Source organism: Amblyomma maculatum, chromosome 7 (genome assembly GCF_055883805.1).
Source record: "Amblyomma maculatum isolate TAMU_Amacu chromosome 7, ASM5588380v1, whole genome shotgun sequence".
Lineage (NCBI taxonomy): Eukaryota > Metazoa > Arthropoda > Arachnida > Ixodida > Ixodidae > Amblyomma > Amblyomma maculatum.
Window position 1 is genome coordinate 126,375,315 of NC_139350.1, and position 23,232 is coordinate 126,398,546.

General features: G+C 45.8%; 1 protein-coding gene across 1 annotated transcript in view; it reads left to right on the forward strand.

Moving 5' to 3' along the window:
* The window catches only part of LOC146184684 (uncharacterized), a 114,236-nt gene extending 93,591 nt beyond the window's left edge, over window positions 1-20,645 (forward strand). The window contains exons 8-10 of the mRNA XM_084609454.1: window positions 12,495-12,636; window positions 14,686-14,955; window positions 19,894-20,645. Coding sequence (XP_084465580.1) covers window positions 12,495-12,636; window positions 14,686-14,955; window positions 19,894-20,045 — 564 coding nt within the window. The 3' untranslated portion in view covers window positions 20,046-20,645. The remainder of the gene's footprint in view (window positions 1-12,494; window positions 12,637-14,685; window positions 14,956-19,893) is intronic.
* The last annotated feature ends 2,587 nt before the right edge of the window (window positions 20,646-23,232 follow it).

Sequence of the window (23,232 nt, forward strand, 5' to 3'; positions counted from 1 at the left end):
CAACCGAATCATACCTCGCCTACATACAGGATGTCCTCGCACTGTGTCGAAAGGTGAACACCTTCATGACCGAAGATGATAAAGTGAGCCATATAGTTCAGGGTATCGCTGATGACGCATTTAATATATTTCTCTGCAAAGACTGCGCTACGGTGGCCTCAGTCCTGCAAGTCTGTCGCCGTTTCGAAAAGGCGAAGAAGCGCCGCATCGTCCATCGGTTTGAGCGCCTTCCAAACAGGGCGACTACATCATCATGTGGCGGCCTGCCCACTTTGCAGTAGCCTTCAAGTCAGAATAGCCTCACTACCACCGTCCGCAGGGAAACCGAGGCCTTGACTCCTGTTATCATAACATCACCTTTTGCAGAAGCGACAATAGATATGATACAGGCTACTGTCCGCCAAGAATTCGCCAATGTGGGGGCCTCGTTTCCAATCCTACCACGCCATCCCGTGCACCACAGCCCATACCAGTGGTTGCTGCTGCTACCACAACCCCGCCCTACACACCGCGCTACCCTACCCACAATTCTGCGGAGTGGCGCACATCTGACGATAGGCCTATCTGCTTCGTCTGCTGTCGGTCTGGCCATATGTCCCGCTATTGCCGAAGCCACTCGGCTCCCCCCTCTCGCCCCTATTACGTCCCTGTCCGCCATGACTACTATGCACCACGCCGAGTTCCTCTCACCCCAGCACAGCTTCGTACCGAGAACATTGAGCAAGCCCGTCTTCCTAGCCGTTCGCCATCGCCTCAAGCCCACCGTTCGCGATCACCTACTCTTCGCCGCAATTTGCTCCGAACCTACCAATGCCCCTACTCGGGAAACTAGGCAACGAAGCACCCGGACAGGACTCTGCGTTACCAACCCGGACAACCAACTGTGTTTCGACCATCGCACCACGCCGCAACATGACCAATGTCCTCGTAGGTAGAGTCCCTGTGCTCGCTCTCATTGACACTGGAGCCCATATTTCAGTCCTGAGTTCGTCGTTGCGGCCGCGCCTCAAAACAGTGCTTTCGCTCGATAATACCTTTACAGTTCGTGTTGCTGATGGAAACACTGCTACCATCATCCAGATGTGCACTACGCGCGTTAGCATCGCCGGCCACCACGTCCCAGTGCTCTTTACCGTCCATACTACTTGTCCTTAAGACGTCATGTTAGGCCTAGACTTTTTAACAGCCCATTCCTCTCTCATTGTCTGTTCCTCCGGACTTCTGCGCTTAGCCCTGCCCCATTGTGTTCACGATCCTAGTGCTGACCATTCCCAGCCTCACCTCCGCTCCAGTACATTTACACGCCTACCTCTCAAAGCAGCAGTATACGTGCCCATGTCCCCTTTTCCCTCCCTTCCTGACGGCGACTACGTTGTCAACCCTATCACCGACGTCACTCTACCGCGCAACATCGTCCCACCTCATAACATTCTACACGTCGAGAATAACCTCACCTACATCCCCGTAGGTGAAAAATGGTAGGGGTAACATTAAGAGATAGAAAGCGTGCAGAGTGGTTCAGAGAAACAACTCAAGTTAGCGACATTCTAGTGGAAATTAAGAAGAAGAAATGGACATGGGCAGGACATGTAGTGCGAAGAAAGGATAACCGATGGTCGCTGAGGGTAACAAACTGGATTCCAAGGGAAGGAAAGCGTAGCAGGGGGCGGCAGAAAGTTAGGTGGGCGGATGAGATTAAGAAGTTCGCAGGGGTCGAGTGGATGCAGCTAGCACAGAACGGGGTTAGTGGAGAAATATGGGAGAGGCCTTCGCCCTGCAGTGGGTATAATCAGGCTGATGATGATGATGATGACATCCCCGTACTCAACTTCAGCATGCCTTCGCAGGTTCTCCAGGAGGGCATTTTCCTGCCGAGCTGTCACCTTTGTACAGATTAACTATTTCTACAGCGCTTTCCGACCGCACGCTGAAGTACCTGCACAAGCAGTCCCGTCACATAATCCGGAGGACCGCATCTCAGCCATAGGTGCCTCTGACCTGTTTCCAGAATATGCCAGTGCCCTTCCTGGCCTTTTGCGGTCAAACAGCGACATTTTTGATTTTGATCACGGATCCCTGGGTCAACCGTACGTCGTCACACATCGCATCGATACTGGAGATGCTCGCCCTATTCACCGTCGGCCTTATAGAGTTGCTCTTTATGAACGCCGGATCATCCAGGAAGAAGTGGAGAAAATGTAGGCCAGCAACATTATTGAGCGGTCGAGCAGGCCTTGAGCGTCTCCGGTAGTACTCGTCAGAAAGAAAGACAACAGCTGGAGGTTTTGCGTACATTATTGAACCTAAACAAGATAACAAAGACGCGTACTTTCTTCCAAGGATCGATGACGCCCTCAACTGCCTGCATGGTGTCAACTACTTCTCCTCCATTGATCTCCGTTCTGGATATTGGCAGGTCTCTGTTGATGACAGAGATCGTCAAAAGACGGCTTTTGTCATCCAGGATGGCCTCTACCAATTCAAAGTGATGCCTTTCGGTTTATGTAATGCCCCTGCGATCTTCATGTGCATGATGGACTCCTTAGTACGCGGGTTCAAATGGACCACATGTCTGTGCTACATCGATGACGTCATCGTATTTTCATCAACCTTTGAGGGCCACCTGCATCGTGTTTCTGCTTTTCTTGGCGCCTTCCGACGAGCTGGCCTTCAGTTCAATTTCAAGAAGTGTAGCTTTGGTCGCCGGACACTCAAGGTCCTAGGACATCTGGTCAACACCCATAGCCTTTAGCCAGACCCCGACAAAATTCGCGCTGTAAGTGGTTTTCCTATACCAAAATCTAGCAGCGACGTGCGTAGCTTCCTCATACGTTGCTCATATTTCCGAAAATTTATACGAAAATTCACGCAAATCGCCCGTACACTCACGCAGCTTCTGAAAAGAGAGGTTTCCTTTTCCTGAGGCCACGAACTATTGGCCGCCGTCGTCGCTCTTATAGCCCATCTCACCGGTCCACCAGTGTTGGCCAACTTCAATCCGTCAGCGCCCACAGAAGTACGCACCGACGCAAGTTGTCATGGAATTGATGCCGTTCTCGCACAACGCCAGCTCGGTTCCCCTCGCGTCATCGCCTGTGCCAGCTTACTCCTCTCTGCGACCAAACAGAATTATTCCATTACTGAACGTGAGTGCTTAGCCCTAGTTTGGGCAATTACAAAGTTCCGCCTATACTTATATGGGCGGCCATTCGCAGTAGTCACTGACCACCACGCATTGTGTTGGCTTTCTACACTCAAAGAACCTACTCACCGCCTTGGACGTTGGGCCTTGAGCCTTCAGGAGTACAATTGTTCAGTAGTTTATAAGTCTGGCCAGTTGCATCGAGACGCCGATTGCCTGTCCCGTCATCCAGTCGACCCGCCAAACCAACCTGAATGTGACAATGATGCTTGCGTGCTCTCTATTTCTGACTTTTCCAAAATTCGCCGTTAGAAACGCCAGGACCCTCAGCTTTGCGAAATTATCAATCGCCTCAACGCCGATTGCCATGACCCTTCCCTTCGTTTGTTTGTGCTCCCCGATGGCACCTTATACCGGCACAATATGCGACCTGATGGCCTCGACCTTCTACTTGTAGTCCCTCAGCATCTACGCACAGCCGTCTTTGAACAGTTTCACGACGTTCCTACAGCGGGTCATCTAGGCGTCTCTCACACATACGACAGTGTGAGCGTCGGTTCTTTTGGCTAGGCCTATACCTCGCAGTCCGGCGCTACGTGGCTGCTTGTGACCGCTGTCAACGCCGGAAAAAAGCCTTCAGTTTTTCCAGCTGAACTTCTGCAGCCGCTCGACCACCCCATAGATCCATTTTCTCGGGTGGGTCTGGATCGTCTAGGGCCTTTTCCACTGTCCGCATGGAGGAACAGATGGATTGCGATGGCCACTGATTACACCACATGCTACGCGGTCACACGAGCAATACCAAACAGTTGTGCAACTGATGTCGTTGCTTTCCTCCTCAACGGCGTTATACTCGCCCATGGAGCTCCCCGCCAACTACCCAACTACTCACCGACCGTGGCCGTTGCCTTCTTGCGCGTATAGTCGACGAGAGCCTACGGTTGTGCAACGTTCGTCATTCTTTCACGACTGCCTACCATCCGCAGACGAACAGGCCTACCGAATGCCTTAACCGGACACTGACTGACATGCTGTCTATGTACGTTTCTGATGACAATTTTGGGCAATGTTGGGCAATGTTCAAGCAGGAAGTACGTGCGATAGCAATTGAACTTGGCTGAATTAAATCTTTCTACAGGAAACATCAGGAGGAGACACTTAAGAAAAACTTGTGTAACCTGTATGAGCTAGAATGTGACTCCCCTGGATCATATACGGACGAAATTGCTAGTGTCAAAAGTGAGTTACAAACGCATGATGCGGAACGATACTGGGGTGCCTTAATTCGATCTCGTGTCAAGCGTGCTTTGCACTGCGAACGGCCGGCGCGGGAAGCTTTGCTTGATGAACGTCACCATGCGACTGCAGAGCTGATTCCGGGATTAATGTGTAATGGCACATTGGTTACGAGTACGAATGACGTTACGTCCGCATTCGTGGATTATAATTCGATGTTGTTTAGTGCCACTCCTCCTGTAAGAAATTCTGACATCTCGCGTTTCACATCCCTGGTGACCCCTTTATCAGAAGATGATTGTTGTGCAATTAGTAGCTCTTTCACGCAGCAAGAGGTAGAAGTGGCAATTGATCAATTACCTCTCTCAAAAATGCCTGGTCCTGATGGCATTTCCTCTGAATTTTACAAAGCTTTTAAAACTGTTCTTGATCCTATTCTGCTAGATGTCTTCGCGATAAGTTTTGATCTAGAAGCCCTTCCGGAGACTTTTACAAAATGCCACACAGTCCTAATTCCAAAGAGTACTGATGAAGAAAAATTATGTTCAGTGGAAGGCTATAGACCAATCACCAATGTAGGCAATGCAAGACAGCCCCGGTGGGCTCAATGTGGGTGCTGCAAAAGGGGCCGACGTAGGCCTGAAGGGGGCTGTCGACAAAGCCCCGATGGGCCCCACTAGGGACTGATGTAGGCAGCCCTTGCGGGGCTGCCCACATTTTTCCCGCATTGCCAAAAGGGCACATCCCGCCAACTCCCCACAATGGTCCTTCTTTGGACAGTTATGGGCTGCCGCTCTGGATGAACATTTATTTTTTATTTCGGTTAGCCCCTCAGACAATGACATATAGGACAGATACGGGCTCCATATCGCAAGCCGCACTTGGGCTTTCCCACATTATTCTCATAGGGGTCCGACGCAGGAAATTGATGGGAAGCTCTTGTCCACGTTTTCCCAATCATTATTTATGCACATACTTAACTAATTATTTTATTCATGTCTACCCTTTCTAAACAGCTACATAATTAAATTTTGCAATAATTCTTAACATTAGTCTAGCGTAAATGACTTCGTGTACATCTTGTTCAGGCTATGGAGATGTTTGTTCTGAACAGCAATTCTGTGCTGAGTGTTGCACGCTATCCACAGCAACCACATTAGGAGCAACAGTTAGCAATCAGTATGTTTTAGCATTTTTAGTGCAATTTGCATGAGCGCTAGAACTAAAGCCACGTAATATTTCTAACCGACTAAGCATAGCAACAACTGTTATACAGATCATCTCTAATAGTAGTATAGGGCAGCATCTAATACAAATAATGGTTGGAAAGAATCATTGCACAATTGCACGCACGCCTTCTAGCCCTATTGCGGCCGATGTGGGACCTACAGCGGTTTTGTGTGGGCAGCCCCAATTGGGCTGGGTGTTGTTTTTGAACGTAAAGCCCACTTGCTGTTGCACGTGCCTTCCGATTCCCCACAAAGGCCCCGATTTTGGTATCATGCAGGCGTGCCCGCCTTCCAGCCCCATTACGGCCCATTTTTGTGCGGGCAGCCCCAATGGGGCTGGGTGTTTTTGAACCTAGAGCCCACCTGCGGTTGCACGTGCCTCCAAATTTCTCACAAGGGACCAACTTTGGTACCATGCGGGCACGCCCGCCTTCCAGCCCCTATACAGCCTATGTGGGACCTAAAGCGGTTTAGCTAAGTCTGCCTCATTTGGGCTTCATGAGGGCTTGCCCAAATTGAGCTCTTATTTCACCTGCCCTCAAGTAACCTACAAGGGGCCGATTGGGGAAGCATGTGGGCTTGTCCATTTATTTTGCCCCACTACGGCCGGTGCAGGCCCCACAAAGATTTTATGGGGGCGGCCTCATTTCGGATCTATGAGGGCTTTCCCATAAAGAGCCCACATTTAGGTTGGATTGCCCTTTAATATCCGACCAAGGACCCTTGCGGTCTGGATGCAGGAATGTGCTCTGCATTAGCCCGAGCAACGCCGCTGTGGGACCCATGCGGAAGGAACAGGGGCAAGCCCAAATGGGGCTTGCCCACATTTGCCCTATGGGGGACAGATGCAGGTTTTATGATGGTTGCCCAGTTCCTCTTGCCTACATCGGCCCTACTGCGGCCCCACATTCTGTGCTACCTGGGTTACATTGTCGCCAAAATTTTATCAAATCGCCTATAGTTCGCAATGTCGGTTCTCATTGGCCCTCACCAGACGTGCGGCTTTAGGGGCCGAGCCATACAAACTAATGTACATATTGCGCGCACAATCTTCGAATCGTGCTCCTGCTCTCATGATCAGGTTGCTTTACTTCAGGTCGACCTCGCAAAAGCATTTGATCGAGGTCGTCATTCTTTCCTGTTTTCTCTTCTGGAACGAGCGAACGTTGGTTCTGTAGTACTGAAGGGGGTGCAACTTTGCTATAAAATTGTTCGGCTCGCCTAATTGTAAATGGCCACCTATCAAGCCCCATATCAATCAACTCTTCTGTGAAGCAAGGCTGTCCGATGTCTCTACTGCTTTTTGCTCTTTACTTGGAACCACTTTGTCAGAGCGTTTTACATAACAGTAGTATCCATGGCTTCCCTCTCCTTAGAAATGCGGTTAAAGTGCCTGCATATGCGGATGATCTTGCGTTTTTCTGCACTGACAAACCAAGCATAGAAAACGTTATATCCAGCGTAGAAGAATTTTGCGTTGTTACTGGTGCTCAGATGAATCACTCCAAGAGTTCCGGCCTTTGGTTTGGTTCGTGGGGCTCAACACCACCCCTATATGCAGGAGTTGAATGGTCATGTGTGCCCCCTAAATATCTATAAAAAAGAAGAACCGAACAAGGGTAAATAGGGTACGCCTCAGGTCGCAGATGAGCCAACGTTTCGACAAGTGGCCTTGTCTTCGTCTGTGCATCTGCGACCTGAGGCGTACCCTATTTACCCTTGTTCGGTTCTTCTTTTTTATACCGTGCAAACCATCTTCTTCCTTTCGTTCTACCTGAATCCCTAAATATCTAGGCGTTACACTGCACGCATTTACGTCAAGTTCAAATTACTGGAAAGAGCGCGTTCCAGTAGTCCAGCGTTATGCTAATACATTTGTCCCCTATCGGCTTTCAATATTCGGTCGGGCTCAGGCCTGCAACATGTTTTTGGTGACAAAACTTTATTATGTGCTTCAGGCCCTCCACTGTGCTAGGCATTACATCCAGCGTTTTCACCGAATATTTGCGACGTTTATTTGATCATCCAATTTTGAACCGATTCGACGTGATAACCTATTCAGACCTGTTTGTGCAGGGGGCTCGGCTTAGTGCATTTGTATGTAAGGCGGTTAGTTGCCCGTTTCTTCTTTTTTCGTGATTGTTCACATCCGATTATTAGTGCATTCCTACAAGTTAATTTCATGAATCTGTTTCCCGACTTAGTGTTTTCTTCAGATTTTACTGACCGCCCGCAGTTACCAGGATTTATGCAGGAAGTTTAGGCTTCGGTGAGGTTTTTGACAGTACGATTCTCGAATGAGTACTGATATTCTGTTTCGCGCAAGATACTATACAAGGATTTGGTAGCAATGCTTTTTCCGCCACCACTGTATCGTTCTTTATACTTTGGTTTTAAGGGTCATGATGTGTTAAAAAGGGTGCGCAAAATGCAGATTTCTCCTTGCACGAAAACATTTTTCTTTGAATTACACACCGAAGCTCTACCTGTTAACACATGGTTCCATAGCAAAAATATTTTTGTATCTTCTGTAAATTGCCGTCTGTGTGATGTGCCTGAAACAATTGAGCACTGTTTCATTAATTGCAAAGGCGCAATTCTTTTTTGGGATGTGCTGCAAAGAACTCTAAAGAAAGACTTTGTTCTAAATTCGTACAGTGTGCGGTATCTTACTGTTACACAATCTGATTACGAACCATATGACATGTTTTTCCTTATTGGACTTCATAGCTTGTGGAAGACACGCATGTCGGATCGCAACGCTGAACCTGTTGTTCCACCTAGACTCCATTTTAGCAGAATGATGCTGCAACTGAAGGACACTTATGATGAAAATGACTTACAACCTGATTGGTTTCCGCTGGTGACAAGGTGTTTATTTTTGCCTGCCTTTTAAAAAGTTGTGTCTTCTGTTGTGCATCTCAGCAATGCCTGAGGGAATTGTAAATAGCCTGTGTACATAACCCTTTCTGTATAATAAATACCATGTCAGAAAAAAACAAAAGCCTCAGTGGCGCAATTGATACGCATTGCTAACCTAGGTGCTTAGCGGGTAAAATATATGTTCGAATCCTGTTTTGGTAATCTTCTTTCTGAATTTGTTTTTTAAATTGCAACATTAAAATAAGCTACTAGTTTCTTTCCTGGGGGGTGTTCTCCTTTAGGTTGCATCATGTGATGTTTTTAATTCTTAACAGCCACAAAACACCGCCACGAGACAATAGCATGACAACGATAACACTATTTAATTAATTTCAACATAATCATTTCCTCTCTTTACTGACTGTATGTTACCCGTAGGTTGCGTTCAGACGCACCTCTCGGTAACAATCGCCGTTTAATCCGCTGAGAGGCAACCGGTGACGAGAAAGAAGTTGCGGGACCCTACCGTTGAGGAGACGGAATTACGCGCCACTGCCAGCTCATATGCTCATGACACCATAGCCCGAGCTGATGCTGCCCGCGCTGTTGCTCGCAACCGACTCGCAGCCTCTCAGCACTCCCAGAAACGTCGCTATGATACCTGTCATCGCAACACCCAGTATTCTTGCGGCTCTCTCGTGCTGCTTTGGACTCCAGCTCGACGCGTTGGCCTTTCGGAAAAACTTTTGCCCCGTTATACAGGACCCTAACATATTTTACAAGTGAATCCAGTGACATACGAAATTGCGCTCTTGCATCCCGCACGCCATAGCTGTACACCACGCACAAAGACGGTCCATGTTGCACGCCTCAGGCCGTACTACACGTACCCTGGTTTGGACGCTAGTACGCACCATAACGGTGCTTTTCAGCCGGCGGTGTAGTGTTACATCAGCCGGTGCATGCGCTGATATGCGCATAAGGAAGGAAGAAGAAGAATCTCGTGAGTTTTGGAGAAGACGACGTTCGAGCAGTGTTGGCTGGTGCCTGCAGAAAACGCCTGTTGTTTGAAAGCCTTGTCTTTCGTGTCCGCTCTCTGCAATCCCAAGCTGAACTACCCCGTAACACACACACACACACACACACAAACACACACACACACACACACACACACACACACACACACACACACACACACACACACACACACACACACACACACACACACACACACACACACACACACACACACACACACACACACACACACACACACACACACACACACACACACACACACACACACACACACACACACACACACACACACACACACACACACACACACACACACACACACACACACACACACACACACACACACACACACACACACACACACACACACACACACACACACACACACACACACACACACCGTAACACATGTGTGTGTGTTACGGGGTAGTTATATATATTTTTATATATATATATATATATACAGTACAAATTAGCTCTTTTTAATTATTTTTATTATTGTCTTGAGGAAAAGTGTACATTCAAAAGCGTAGATCACCTCGACACACGTTTAGCTATGTTATTTCCATCATCTTACGACTTATTTTCTCTATTTATAGGGCAACAAAAATGCCGTGACGTCAGCAGATGTTGTGTTAAATTATTCAAGTGAGTGCATCTAGCTTCACTGGAGAGAGCACTGAGGAGGAAAAAAACAGTGTTACTTGGGACGCGTCTCGGGGCTTTAAGTTGGCACCACTCTCATGATGAAGTTTTATTTGACTGCGCGGGGTATGGTTTTCGGCTCGTTTCAAAATTCACTTCGCGTAAATGCTAGTGTGACGGAAAGAACACAACTAGTGTTGTTTTAGATTGACAACGTATGCAATAATATTTTTCTTTCAAACCAATGATAAAATCTTAGGTAGTGATCCTTCACGTATTAATTAACTTTGGTAAATTAAAAATATACAGCAAATTAGCATTGGCGACTCGTAGGCGACGATAGCAACAAGCGTGCTTGTCGTTCGTCGAACAAAGAATGCCCGCGAAATTCGGCAGCGTTTAATTTGAAGACGGCAAGCAATCATCTATATTACGCGACTAAGGAACCTGGAAACATCTCGGAGGATATAGAAACAGTCGTGCTTCGCTGCGTTCACTCGAAAAAAAAAAATCGGCGCAACTCGCGCTACAAATAAAGTGATAAACCTGTATCTGGCGACCGCGAGCAAGAACATGATCGTTCCGTGCGCTACAATCGCTAAGCCCGCGTGCTGGCTGGCGGCTGTTGAATACAACATATAAATCTTTCAATGGTTCACAGCATTCTTCCCCCCCCCCTCCCTCCGTTAAAAAACATCGCCTCGATGTTCCGAAATTAACTGAGAAGGGTGAACATAAATAATAAAATAATAATCAAGGGCCTTTAGCGCGTGTAATAAAGCTTAAGGCGAACGACATGCACGATCTCTGTGCGCGCCGGCCGCCGCTGGGATGTCTCGTGGCGTCGAGAATTACCTACAGCTGCCCGATGCGACAGAGGGCTTTGTATAGGACGATGTACCGCCGTAAGTGCTTAACACTTAGTCCGCGACGGCGAATAAGCGTCCGTACCCAGACATGATTTGTACGCTGTATCGTGTCTTCGTAAGTTGTAGCGTCGGGTATCGGTGTGCCGCTGTTCTTCAACGTGCAGTCGGGCGGCGAGCCTTCGGGCTTCCTCACCATCGTTTAAAGGTAGGCGGCGACGTCAAGGCTTTCTTCGTGGGTGACATGGGGTTGCAATGCATCGAGAATTGTCGTGGGCTCCCTGCCATACACACATATAAACGGCCTCAACCTGGTTGTCTCCTGGATGGCAGTATTATACGCGAAGATCACGTAAGGTAGAAACAGCAGGAGGGGAAGGGGTCTTGCCTTCCAAGTAATCGGCTATGTCTTTCAACTTAGGGTCTGATCGCTACTGCTGTGCGAAACAGTTGGTGCGCATACCGGCCTCAAAAAGGCGTCGTCGTCGTCTTCTTTCAAGGGAGCACGTCGGCGAGAGCCCGTGACAAGTAGTCTTCGTCGGAATGCTAGCGGCAAGTGTTGTAACTACAGTCACATCAAAGCCGGCTGGAGCAGTATTTGAAATTTACCCGGCAGCAGAGCGTGTGGTGGTCGTTTACCACTTCAATTGGTCGACCGTATAGGTACGGGCGAAATTTTGTAGTGGCCCGGATGATCGCGAGGCACTCCTTCTCGGTCATCGAGTAATTGGCTTCGGCTTTTGAGAGAGACATGAGAGCGTAAGCTTTACCTTTTTCCTGTCCGACACTCTTCTAAACGAAAACGGCGTCGAGGCTCAAATTGCTTGTGTCGGTGTGAATTTCGGTCTCGGCATTTTCATGAAAGTGGCCTCGGACAGCAGGGGAATGTAGAAGGACTTCACAGCTTTTGCTGGCATTCTTTGTTACCTTCCGGGCAGCATAAACCTTTACACTTCATTGTTTTCATCAGCGGAGCACGGCTCGAGACTAGAAGGTAAATAAACGAAGAGAAAAGTTTTTTTTCTTTCTCTACGCTATACGAAAGCTCTTGAAGTGGGTTCGATTCCATAAGATGCCTGTGGCTGCAATATAAACTCTTCCATAGCATTGTTTGGGTCCTACTACCTTCCGTCTCCCTCACGCATCTACACCGACATGTTAGAATGCTTCTGCGCTCTATCCTTCGCGGCCTTTTGCAAATTATATTTACTAAGAAACTTCCTAATGCCAGAGAGCTAGCCAGATTACAATGATGTACTTGCAAAGATTTTGGGAAGGCCACTGCAAATTACTGTATGCTTATTTTTCATCGCAGTATTAGAAACATATCAAAAACTTGATTTAAATCCAAAGCAGGAGACATAGATTATGCTTGCTATACATCCGGTGTGCCTTCCATTATGCTTTTAGTCTCAGATACATCCGAGAACATTTCAGTACTGCTGATATTTTTTTAACTTTTCTTGCTTTTCTCAGGTGGTTGAACTGAGTACCCGGAGAGCTTTGGGACCTAACGAGCTTGGAGAAATTTGCGTGAAGAGCCCAGGCGCTTTCAAGGCGTACCACAATAATCCGAAAGCTACGGCTGACGCCTATGAGAACGGCTTCGTTCGCACCGGTGAGACATCCTTATGTGTCTGTTTTCGATGCGAGATGACTCAGTAATCATCACACCTGTGCCCAGGAAAGATGGGGCCGCTCACAATCTCGAGGTTTACTCGCGCTTAATTTCCTGCGGTGCGGATCGTAAGCAGCCATCCGCTGCGAAAGGTTAAAGTTTCCCACAGTACCGCAGTTACTGCCTGGTGGTTTGTGTACCCGCCTCACAGGAGGGAGGTACAATGTTCGACCTGCAGAGGCACCGTGGGCCCACCGGTGATTGAATAGGCACACTATTTCTCGTCGTCTGGCACTCAGCTCAAGTGCGGTGAACTATTCGAAAAATGTGACTGTGACCCTACCTCGAGTAAAGGAAGATACATGGCACTCTTTCTCTAAACTTACCCTTGTACTTTGAAAACCCATCATCATAAACAAAAGGTTTCTCGAGTGATTTTTATAAAGTCACGCCAGCCGCAGTTTTTATATGGCACCAGTCGGTGGTGGAACGTCGGTGTTCCGTGGAGTTGTTTCGACTGTGTTCAACTACTTCTAGACTCAAGATTCTATGAAGCATTGTTTCAGGCTTTTCCTGCGACTCTTCGCACTGATCCGCCGCTTTTTCGCTAATTTGGTTCTTTTTATTCTGCTTTTTTTCTTTATTGATCCTCTTTTTCTGTTTCGTTCCACTTTCTTCTCTTTTTTTACTTTCCGTATTTTTTTCTCTTTTGGTTACTTTTTTTCCTCTTTCTTACAGTTTTTACTTTTTATCTTTACTACCATTTTTCTTTTACTTTTGATTGGATGTTTTCGATGTTGTATCGCAAAGACGAGGCCTGACATTAAGCCATTAAACCTCTGCAGCAATTGTGCACACTTCAAAAAGTTTTGACGTATTTTGCCCAATTTTGACGTCATTGGCTGTTGTGACGTGTCTGCACTACATCGACGCTCAAGGTTATTCGATGTCATGCTGCTTTTTGTTATAATTCTTGTTATAATAATTAAACTAATGTTTTCACGTAAAATAAATTTGACCATAAAGATATTTTTGCGGCCTTTGCATCGTACAACCGTTCTTTTGCTCATAAATCACGTCATTTTTCGATAGGAACGGTGTGATACCCTATGCGGACAGACACTTTCTGCGCACCCCAATAACCTATAAAGGTTTTCGCCTTGAAATTGAAGGAAATGAACTGATTGGGATTATAGGAAAGGTGCTGCAGTTACCTCACTCTCGACCAGAACGTCAACCGCGCAATAGGGATAGGATAAACGAAGAAGCGAACGCAGGCAACGAAGTATAGTTGAGGGCACCGGATTATTTTCACTGCCCGAGCTTCTTCACTATAACGTCCCATCGCACCGCAGTCGGGCGCTTTTAACATTTGGGCAGCATAAAAAAAGAGCCACTGCGGACGAAATTTCAGCCCGTTTTGATTGGCAAAGTGCGAACGAGAATGGCATGTGAGGACTTCTAACACGAGGGAACATTTTGCAGAAAGCATGAGAAGGCCACTTGTGTGACCGTATGCCCCAGGTGACGACGTACTAAGCAAGAGGCTCGGAGAAAATACTTTTGAGCTCTTTGCTGCGCAGTCCTCTCTATCCATGACCCCTCGCGCTCCAATAGACTCTCTTGCCGGACATACGAATGCGGACGCCGGGCACTGAGTTTCCATGGGATTTCGCATTCACTGCTACACATGCGAAAGGTGTCGGGAAGCTAATATAATGCCAGTAATCGCAAAATAAAGGCTGATGAAAGTGACCTCTTATTAAAATTTGAGAATGCTCTCATCCTCGGTTAAATTAGATTAAAATAAAAAGTGTTGATCAAACCACTGCGCAAGCATAAGGATGTCTAATGAAGTCATAACGGCGGTCTCTAAGACAACTAGCTAGAGCCCGGTGTTTCTGCAGAAGCAGTTACAGAACAGCCCCATTCACGACGACCACAATCTCATTTTTTTAGAGGTTGTGAAATTGAACTGCCTGATATATAAAATGCGGCACAAAATTCCGTGTGGTCTTTGCACTGCTAGTGTCTTTCGTTCTGCTGCAGGCGACTGGGGCTACTACAATCCCGATGGCTGCTTCTTCTTGTGCGGCCGGCTGAAAGAACTCATCAAGTGCATGGACCAACAGGTGGCCCCCGCCGAGCTGGAAGAGCTGCTCTCCTCCGACCCCCAAGTGCGCCATGTGGTCGTCATCGGAGTGCCGCACCCCAAGTATGGAGAGGCAGCACGAGCTTACGTGGTGCCCAGGCGACCCATTCGACCGGGAAGCGTAGAAGAACAGACAGAGGCAAAGAGACTGCAGGAACTCGTGGCAGGTAGGAATCGTCGTGCTGAGCGACGTTTGCATAGTTGGCGTTAGCTAATACTGCAGAAACACCATTTTGGCAGAAAAGTACGCTTAGAAGCGTGGCCGTAAAGTCGCATCGCAAATGCAATGGTATCACGGAAACTTACTCGAACCTCGGCTGTTGCGTGTTGAATGTGTGGCCCTAGTATCAACACATAGCATTCTTAGCTATTTGCCTTAGTCTTCCTAACTTTTACCAGCGATGGTATTGACATAATTTTCCGCATGAAAACAAGGCTTCGTTCTTTGTGCTTCACTGCTGTCGTTTCGTCTGATCTATTTCTTTAGTACAACAAACTAAAGAAACAGATTAGTACAAAGTTTGCCATGAAGCCTTAATGAAAGGCTGTATATTAATGGGGACATACCGGTAAGTCCTGGCCAAGCGCAGTTGCCTTAACTGGAGGTTGTTAGTGAATGACTTTTTTGTATATTATATGTAGGAGCTAAAATGCTCAAATAATACATCAGCAGATTCATACCTGGGGATCTTTATTGTCGTCTGCTATTAAATGAGAACAACAATCCCGCTGGTGCCATATTGCACTCTTACCTACTTGTTTTGGACGTATTAGGAACAATAAAAGCAAGGTTATGCCACAAAATTGAAGGTTAGGTTTTATTTTTAGGGTCTTATTATCGTCTTACAATTATCAACGATTGACTCTCAATTAAAGATATGTCCTGAAAAGCTGGATTTGCCTTTGTCAAAACCAATCAGTGGAAGCGGAAATTTCTTTTTATGGGCTTAGCTTTTAAAGAACAATGTTTCCCATTTACGATCATTGATCTCATCGCAAATTAAATCAAATATTCGAATACATGTCTTGAGCAATTCGCAGTTTCCGGGAATTCAAAATTTGTGGACAGGATGATGATATATGTGCAACACTTCCATCTTGGCGCATAAGCATGAATGAAGAAGCAGCAAGAAACTGTTGAATGGGATGAGATACAGTCACAAAAAATTTTAGAATGCTCAAAAGAGGTCCACTATGAAGAAAATGCTTCGTTTTTTTTTCATTATCTCTAGCTGCGGTAGTAGCTCAAGAAATGTGGGGGCGACAGTGCCAGGCTGTTAGATTTCCACATTATATGGTATATCATATTCGATAATTTCTCCCCCTAAAAGCATGATATGATGTGCTTGGCAGTGCGCGTAGTTATTAATACGTTTCCATTAGATGAGATATGCAGGAATCACGCATCGTGAGGAGTACTCGCAAGGTGAAGCCCGGGCAGGTGGTAGTTGGCAGGTGAAATGAACGGGCACAGGTAGGCTAGCAGATGGTATGACGCCACCAGACTATGTGACATGGAAGGAGCTAATAACAAGGGCAAATATAATCTGCAGTCCGACTCACAAGGAGCTGTGGATCCTAGACAGATTCACTACTCCTAGACCACACAGGCAAGTTCGCACGGTTTGGTTAATGTACAGCTATATAGCCATTTCGTGTGGTCGTTGGCAGACTTTAGTAGCATACGGCTGTATGATAATCACTACGTATGAGAACGAAATTGAGAATGAATGCGTAGCACGCCGTAAAAGAAGTTAAAGCCAATGTGTGAATGGGATAAATGTTTCAGCCCTACGCGTAATGTGCAGCTGAAAGATCTGTACGTGTTTATGTTGACCGCTGCCCTATCCTGTCCGCTGAATGAGAACTGCGGCAACGGGAACGAATAGGTTAGCCGACTGCGTAAAAGGTGGCAATGAAAATAATGCTCTTTTAACAAACGGACGTCCTGCTGTATAGCTTTGGATGGGTTCGCTTTGAGATGTACTTATGCACAACTTATACTTCATGCTGCCAATTTTGCTTTCATAAGAGGCGATCTCAGCACAGCAAAAATTACTAAGATATCGTTCTTGGTTTAATGGTCTTGTTGAGCTAGAATTTCAAGCTATGGAGCCCATTCCACACATTTCAGTGGTTTTCTCACATTGCAGTAGTATGCAGCCTCTGCGTTGTATTTATGGCAATCGAAAAACATCTAAGCACGAATGTAGGCTTATGTACTTGCAACTTATTACTTGGTGCATGCCAGTTCAACAGTGAAAATGTATTGTGAAGAAAAATCAGCCTGCCACTTGGATAACATTTTGCACATCACATCAAAACCGAACAGATCTATTTCGCATGCTCTTGCGGAAAATGCAACACTGCCACCTGCACCCTGGAAGCTGTAGCACTCCGGCTGGAGGCCGCTCCTGTGCATCGCATCATGTGCGTGGCTATATCAGCACTGTTTCCACCCCTCGGTTCTTCACTGAACATGGTCAGGTTTTACAGGGCAGATAAATACATCTGATCGCCGCCAGATTGTCGGAAAGGCGCACAGAGTCTAAACGGCAGTCTTAAGCGTGACACTACTTACGGAGGTCCATTTAGTAGCTGTCAAGTACCGGCGTAAATTGTTGCTAAGGCCACAGTCGGTTTTATCTGCATGCGGTCTACTCCGCGAAGGCGCTTTTATAACTTTCCCCTCAAAAGATGGTTATTTGCTAAGTATTTACTATTACCGAGCACAAAAAGGTACATGGAAGCTAAATTTTAGGTTTCATTATGTCTTTTCCTCTGCGCCTAATGCTAGTTTTTCTGTTACGTTTTCGGATAAATGGTCTGTTGGGCATGTGAGATAGGGTTTTGTTAGCCTCTCTCCGTCATCGCCTTTCTGTGCTCGTTGCCAATCAATGGTGCTTTCTGCCTTGTGTGAAGTTGTGGGGGAACAAGTGAGAGAAGCTTTAACACCATATTCTGGCTTCCAAGTACTTGATCTGTGAGCAATCATTCCTCGATCATTACACATTATGCCAAATTCGCGGAAACATTTATTTTCTGGGGCAAAGCAGCAGAGAAGGACGACTTTATTGCGTATCCATATTTGGCTAGGTGTAATTATAAAAGGATGTCTGCAGATATATGTCGGAATATCGTCATTATCTTACTAAATATTTCCCCCTAGAGCAAGGTGCGCTGACTAGAAATTGCATTGATGCGGAACCGGCACTGACAGCCAGGCCCGCTCTAAGGTTTAGCGGCTCATGAGGTAGTCCTCCAACCGTTATTTTACAATTATTCTGAAAGCAAAACTTTTGGCTCATAGCCGGAAGCTCTGAAGTTAGCATAAAATTCCCATAACTAATTGTCATCCGACTAAAAAATATGGAGCGCTTTCAACAATTGCAATGTCCTATTCCACTCTGATTTCTCACAGACCACACGCGCATCTCACAGATTTCGTCAATGGAAACAGGATATCATGCTCGTACTGCCCAGGCTTAGTGCTCTAGGTTGAAAAATATCGAAGCTGACTTTTTTGCACATTTAGTAGTTTCATTCATATGCTCAACGCGTAATATAAAACGAACTCATAGGTAGACAGAGGCAGAGGAAGATTTATGAAGCCGATTAAGTGGAACGTGGTACATTGGTGTATCCTTATTAACTAACGGCAACCGAAATGTATGAGGTAGCCGGCGACATGTCCTTGAAACAAATTTACAACTAGTGAGAGGTCGTGATATACATGTACAGTAAAAATAAAGCATAAGCCCCGTCCGCGCTCGGATTAGGCCGCACAGAATGACTGCAAGATGCATAATTCTGCCCTTTGTCTTGTTTAAATATGTGGCTATTTCTGTGCGACATGACAGACAATTGTGTAAAGGAAGACGAGAAAAAAACAGCTATTGAATAGAATTTTCTTATAGTTTTGCACAAGAAACCCAGGACAGCAAGTGCGCGACATTTTTATACGTAAAAGAGCAAAAAAAAAACATTCTACTTTATCTAATAAAAAAATAGTGGCTCCAAATGGTAACATAGAACGCAGGGAAACGCGTATATCAGAAAGTTTGAGAATTTCGTTTATTGGAGGGAGGGAGACGCTATGATGTGGAAGGAAGCGGCAAACTTTTTGCGATCGTCACGTAAAACGTTTCAAGGATGAGATGAAGCAAAACGCAGTTACAAGTGGGAGAAACAGATTATAATAGGCCGATGATTACCGCAAAAAGTAGGTGCTGCTGCATGTAGCCATTTCAAACTCCCCTGGCAGATAGTCAGCGCATATCTGGCACAACTTCAAAAGCATAGCGCTAGTAGGTGTCCAAAATATTGGATCATTGGTTCTCACGGGATAAAGCACCCTAATTCGTGTGGCTTTGTGTCGATGATTTTGGACCGATAATCAGGAGGCATAACCTCAGCTTTTACTTTCTAGCATTGACAATTGCTTTGGGGACCTCACCGACAACCAGCTTGGTACGCATGCATCTCTGCGTTTGTTATGCATTCGCTGCATTTGTTAGGCATCATACTGATCCCACAGTGTTCAACGTGTTCACAAACTGTAGAACAGTGCGTGCAAATATACATGCCTACCGAGCACGACGTTCTAATCAAAAATAAAACAAACCTGCATATTTTGCATGTCCTTGCCATTCTGCGGGAAACGTTTACTGCGCTATTAAAATCATCGGTACCAATAATTTTGAGGGTTTTTATATGTAATTGAGTGTGAACTATGTGGATAAAGAAACTTTTCGCGCTTTACTTCTGCGCATGAATAAAAAAGTGATGTAATATAAAAAGGGAAATATGAATCTAATCTAGAGAAGAAAACAAATAACGCAAATGAAAAAAATGCCCAATTCGTTGAAGCAGTAACTTGAAACAACCGTGTTCTTAGAGTTAAGGAACACTAGGAGTATAAAATGAATTCTGACGGAGACAATCGGCTAACAGAATCTACAAAGATATTATCATTAAAAAAGAGCATATATATGCTCCCCTTCATTATTACATTCAAGTAAACTATGACCACTGCACGCTTTCTTTTGCATCGTTCTGAGTACCTCTACAGAGCTGTTATTAACCATCCGCTTCTCTTATTTCAGGCCATTTTGCTGTTCACAAGCACCTGTACGCTGGTGTCGAGTTCTTGGAAAGCATCCCCCGATCGTCGACCGGCAAAATACTTCGCAACTCTCTTCAGGAGGCCTACGTACAGTTATACTGTAAACCTTTGATAAGAGATGGCGTGGAATAACGACTGCACTGAAGCTGGCCGTGCATTGTGCTTCTCGTAGCGCAGTTCTCTCAGTTTTCTTAAACAGTGTAGGGGCATACATTTTTGCAGAAGCTTATAGCCCACCGTATTTGATTGGAAGCCATTTATTGGGAGTATAGTAGCATCCATGGATGTAATGCCATTTGCTTAGAGCGATGTTAAAAGCGCTGCTTAAAGAGCCGCGCTTCCTGGCACACAAAGAAACCGCTTGTGGTTCGTGCTTTGAGAAAGGGTATGGTTGTGGTACAAGGCAGCGAATTACATTTTCGAGAGAAATGTCTCGTTTTTGACAAGAAATTTTGGTGAATAAAAATAAAGCATAATTACCAAACAATAAATGCCATTTTGAAGCTAGATTTTTTGAATGCGGGTTCAGTATCATTGTGAGACTACTTTTAGGTTGGACTAATTTTACGTTTCAAACAATGTGCATGAAGAATAACTGAGGTCAAGGTTGCTGGCTGAGTGGAAGAACAACGTGAGGTTAAAGTGAAATGTGCCGAAGTGGCAGCAACATAATGATAAACGCATTGACCGACCATGTAAGCTAAGTGGTCGCTAGTGCACTTGTTCTTAGCTAAGAAAGGACCAAATTTTTTTTTTTCACTCCTCGTAAACACCTAAAATTTTGAACAGCATTCATGCCAGGTTTATAACTTAAGGGTTTTGAAATCAAATTATATAATAAAAAGTAGAAACCTATATAACTGCTGCAACTACATTCAAGTGACGGCCAGAGCCACTTGTTTTACTGTACTTACATATTTATAGCTTTGTGCTTAAATCATCCAGGACGAATGAGGCGTCTAATGTTTACATCCGCAATCATTCACCCTAATATTTCACAGTATCAATACATTGGTAGCTCATTTATAATGAGGTAACGTGGTTTGCATGGAGAATGAAACTGTGCGTGTTCTGTTTTAGTCTCCACATCTTTTCTGCACGTACTACAGCTGCGTCCACATAGGGAGAACTGGACGTTAGCTGAGAACTAGAGAGCATAACTGAAATAGGGAGTACAAGCCCTATTTCTCGGTCTTAACTTACTTGTAATAAGCAGCATTTCGTGTTTCTTCAAACTAAGCAAGCAACACTGCGCTAAAAATGGCAACTCTATATCACTGCATACATCTTACCATTCCGTCAAAAAATAAAACCTCATAGGGATGCAAAAATTAATTTTAAGTTGCCGGCGAGGGTACGTATCCTTTAATCGCTCAATGCCACATCCACCAGCCGATGAAGCTCGAGATACGATTTACATTTTTTATAGTATACACTGCCTCCAGCCCCGATCCGACACCGTCAGATCCGAACCACTAATGTAATAAGGTAGCTATAGCTTTTCCTGCACTTTTTTCTGTTACTTCTTTTTCGTGCGCTGCTTCATTAATACTATACACCGTTCTACTGAGAGCAAGCAGAAGAGGAGGAAAATACACTCTAACCAGATTCCTTGCGCCGGCCCATTGTTGCCAGTACTGACTGGGCTGTGCATTCGCCCGCTTCATGCATAACAGAGCGGCCTTGCACGTCGGTATATTGTCGCTTGAGAGCTTTAAATAAATTTATTAGCATCCATTGTAGTGGTAATGTCATCGGGACAACAATGCGTGTTTGTGGACTGCACAAACTATCAAAGAAATCGCAAGATGATTGCCGAGAGCGTACGCGGCAAGCATGCAACGACAATCCAACTGCGGCTGTGATATGTTTCTCCTTCACCGCTTTCCAGTCCATCCTGATTTAATTCGCCTATGAACGTTTTGTGCAAGCCAGGCAGACTTAGCACGCTCGCCGGGCAGGGCATGCCTCACGCAAGCCCTCAGCGCCAACGATATGGTGGATCTCTTTCGCCAGCGCAAAACGAGCGGGCTAAAATCTGTTCATCATCTAAACAATAAGCCGACAGCAAAATATATATATATATATATATATATATATATATATATATATATATATATATATATATATATATATATATATATATATATATATATCTTGCAGATTTCTGACCCATACCGTTTTTTATTTATAATTGTAATACAAACAAGTTTCGCAACACATTGCCGCTGGTGCGGCGCGCGGCCTTTCGTCGGCACGCTGGCTCCGCTGCTAAAGCGTCACCGAAATTTACATCTTTATTTTACGGATACAATGGGATCGGCAGTAGGGCAGTTCCATGAGAGACCATTTACTCTAGCGCTGAGCAATTACAAAGCGTAGTCGGATCTGCCTTCGATGCGGAACAATTTAGGCCTAGCGACGACTAGGGAGTAGCGCTCGGCGAGAGTGGCGTCGTTCGCCGCGACAGTGGGTGATGCCGCTTTCGTAAGCGCTGCTGTATGTGCTGCGACTTTGTTGTCTTCGTTCATGGTGCAGCTGAGAGCACACGTTTTTCGATGTTTTGCTCAGCAATACGTCGTGCAAAAAATGCTGCTACGAAGAACGGGACGGGGATACGATGTGGTTGGGCCGCAGGACAAACACCAAGGCTGCCTAAAAACGTCGCCCGGACGGTACTTTAGACACTACGTCTTTTATGTGCTGTTCTTGAGCCGTGGTTTAATTTAAAAGTATACATTGGTGAAGCAGGACAGCTAGATCGTATATCTAAATCGGTCGCACATCACGTAAAATCAATGCGGCAATGACTGGCAAGCATCTTTCCGTAGCTGCCCGTACGGTCCATTCGCTATAGCTTTTTGTGTACAGTTACCATTGCGATTATAAAATATAATTTAAAAATACATGTATCGTGAAAGATACAACAGACACATCCTCACAGTTAACTCTGACGAGTTCGGCTTGCGGAAACAGAGTGCAGTCCTTGGCAGTTTCCCCGACCGCTAGTGCTGTTTACAAAAGCTGCCGCCATACCAAACGGATGGTATATGGTTTGCTGGCGCGCTCAAATAAAGCACAAAATAGCACCAAGGTTTTGGATAGCTTTCACGAGCACTGCGAAAAAGTACTTTTACACGGCCGCTTCGCAGCATGAGCACCCACAGCACAGCCCAAGATGGCGTAAAGAGGAGCAGAAGAAGACTTTTACAGTTTGGCTCATACGGGGCGTCACCATCAAACTAAGATCGCTGCGCCCAGGCATCGATACTAAAATCGTCTATAGGCCATGGCGCCTACCCGCCAAGCTGGCGAATAC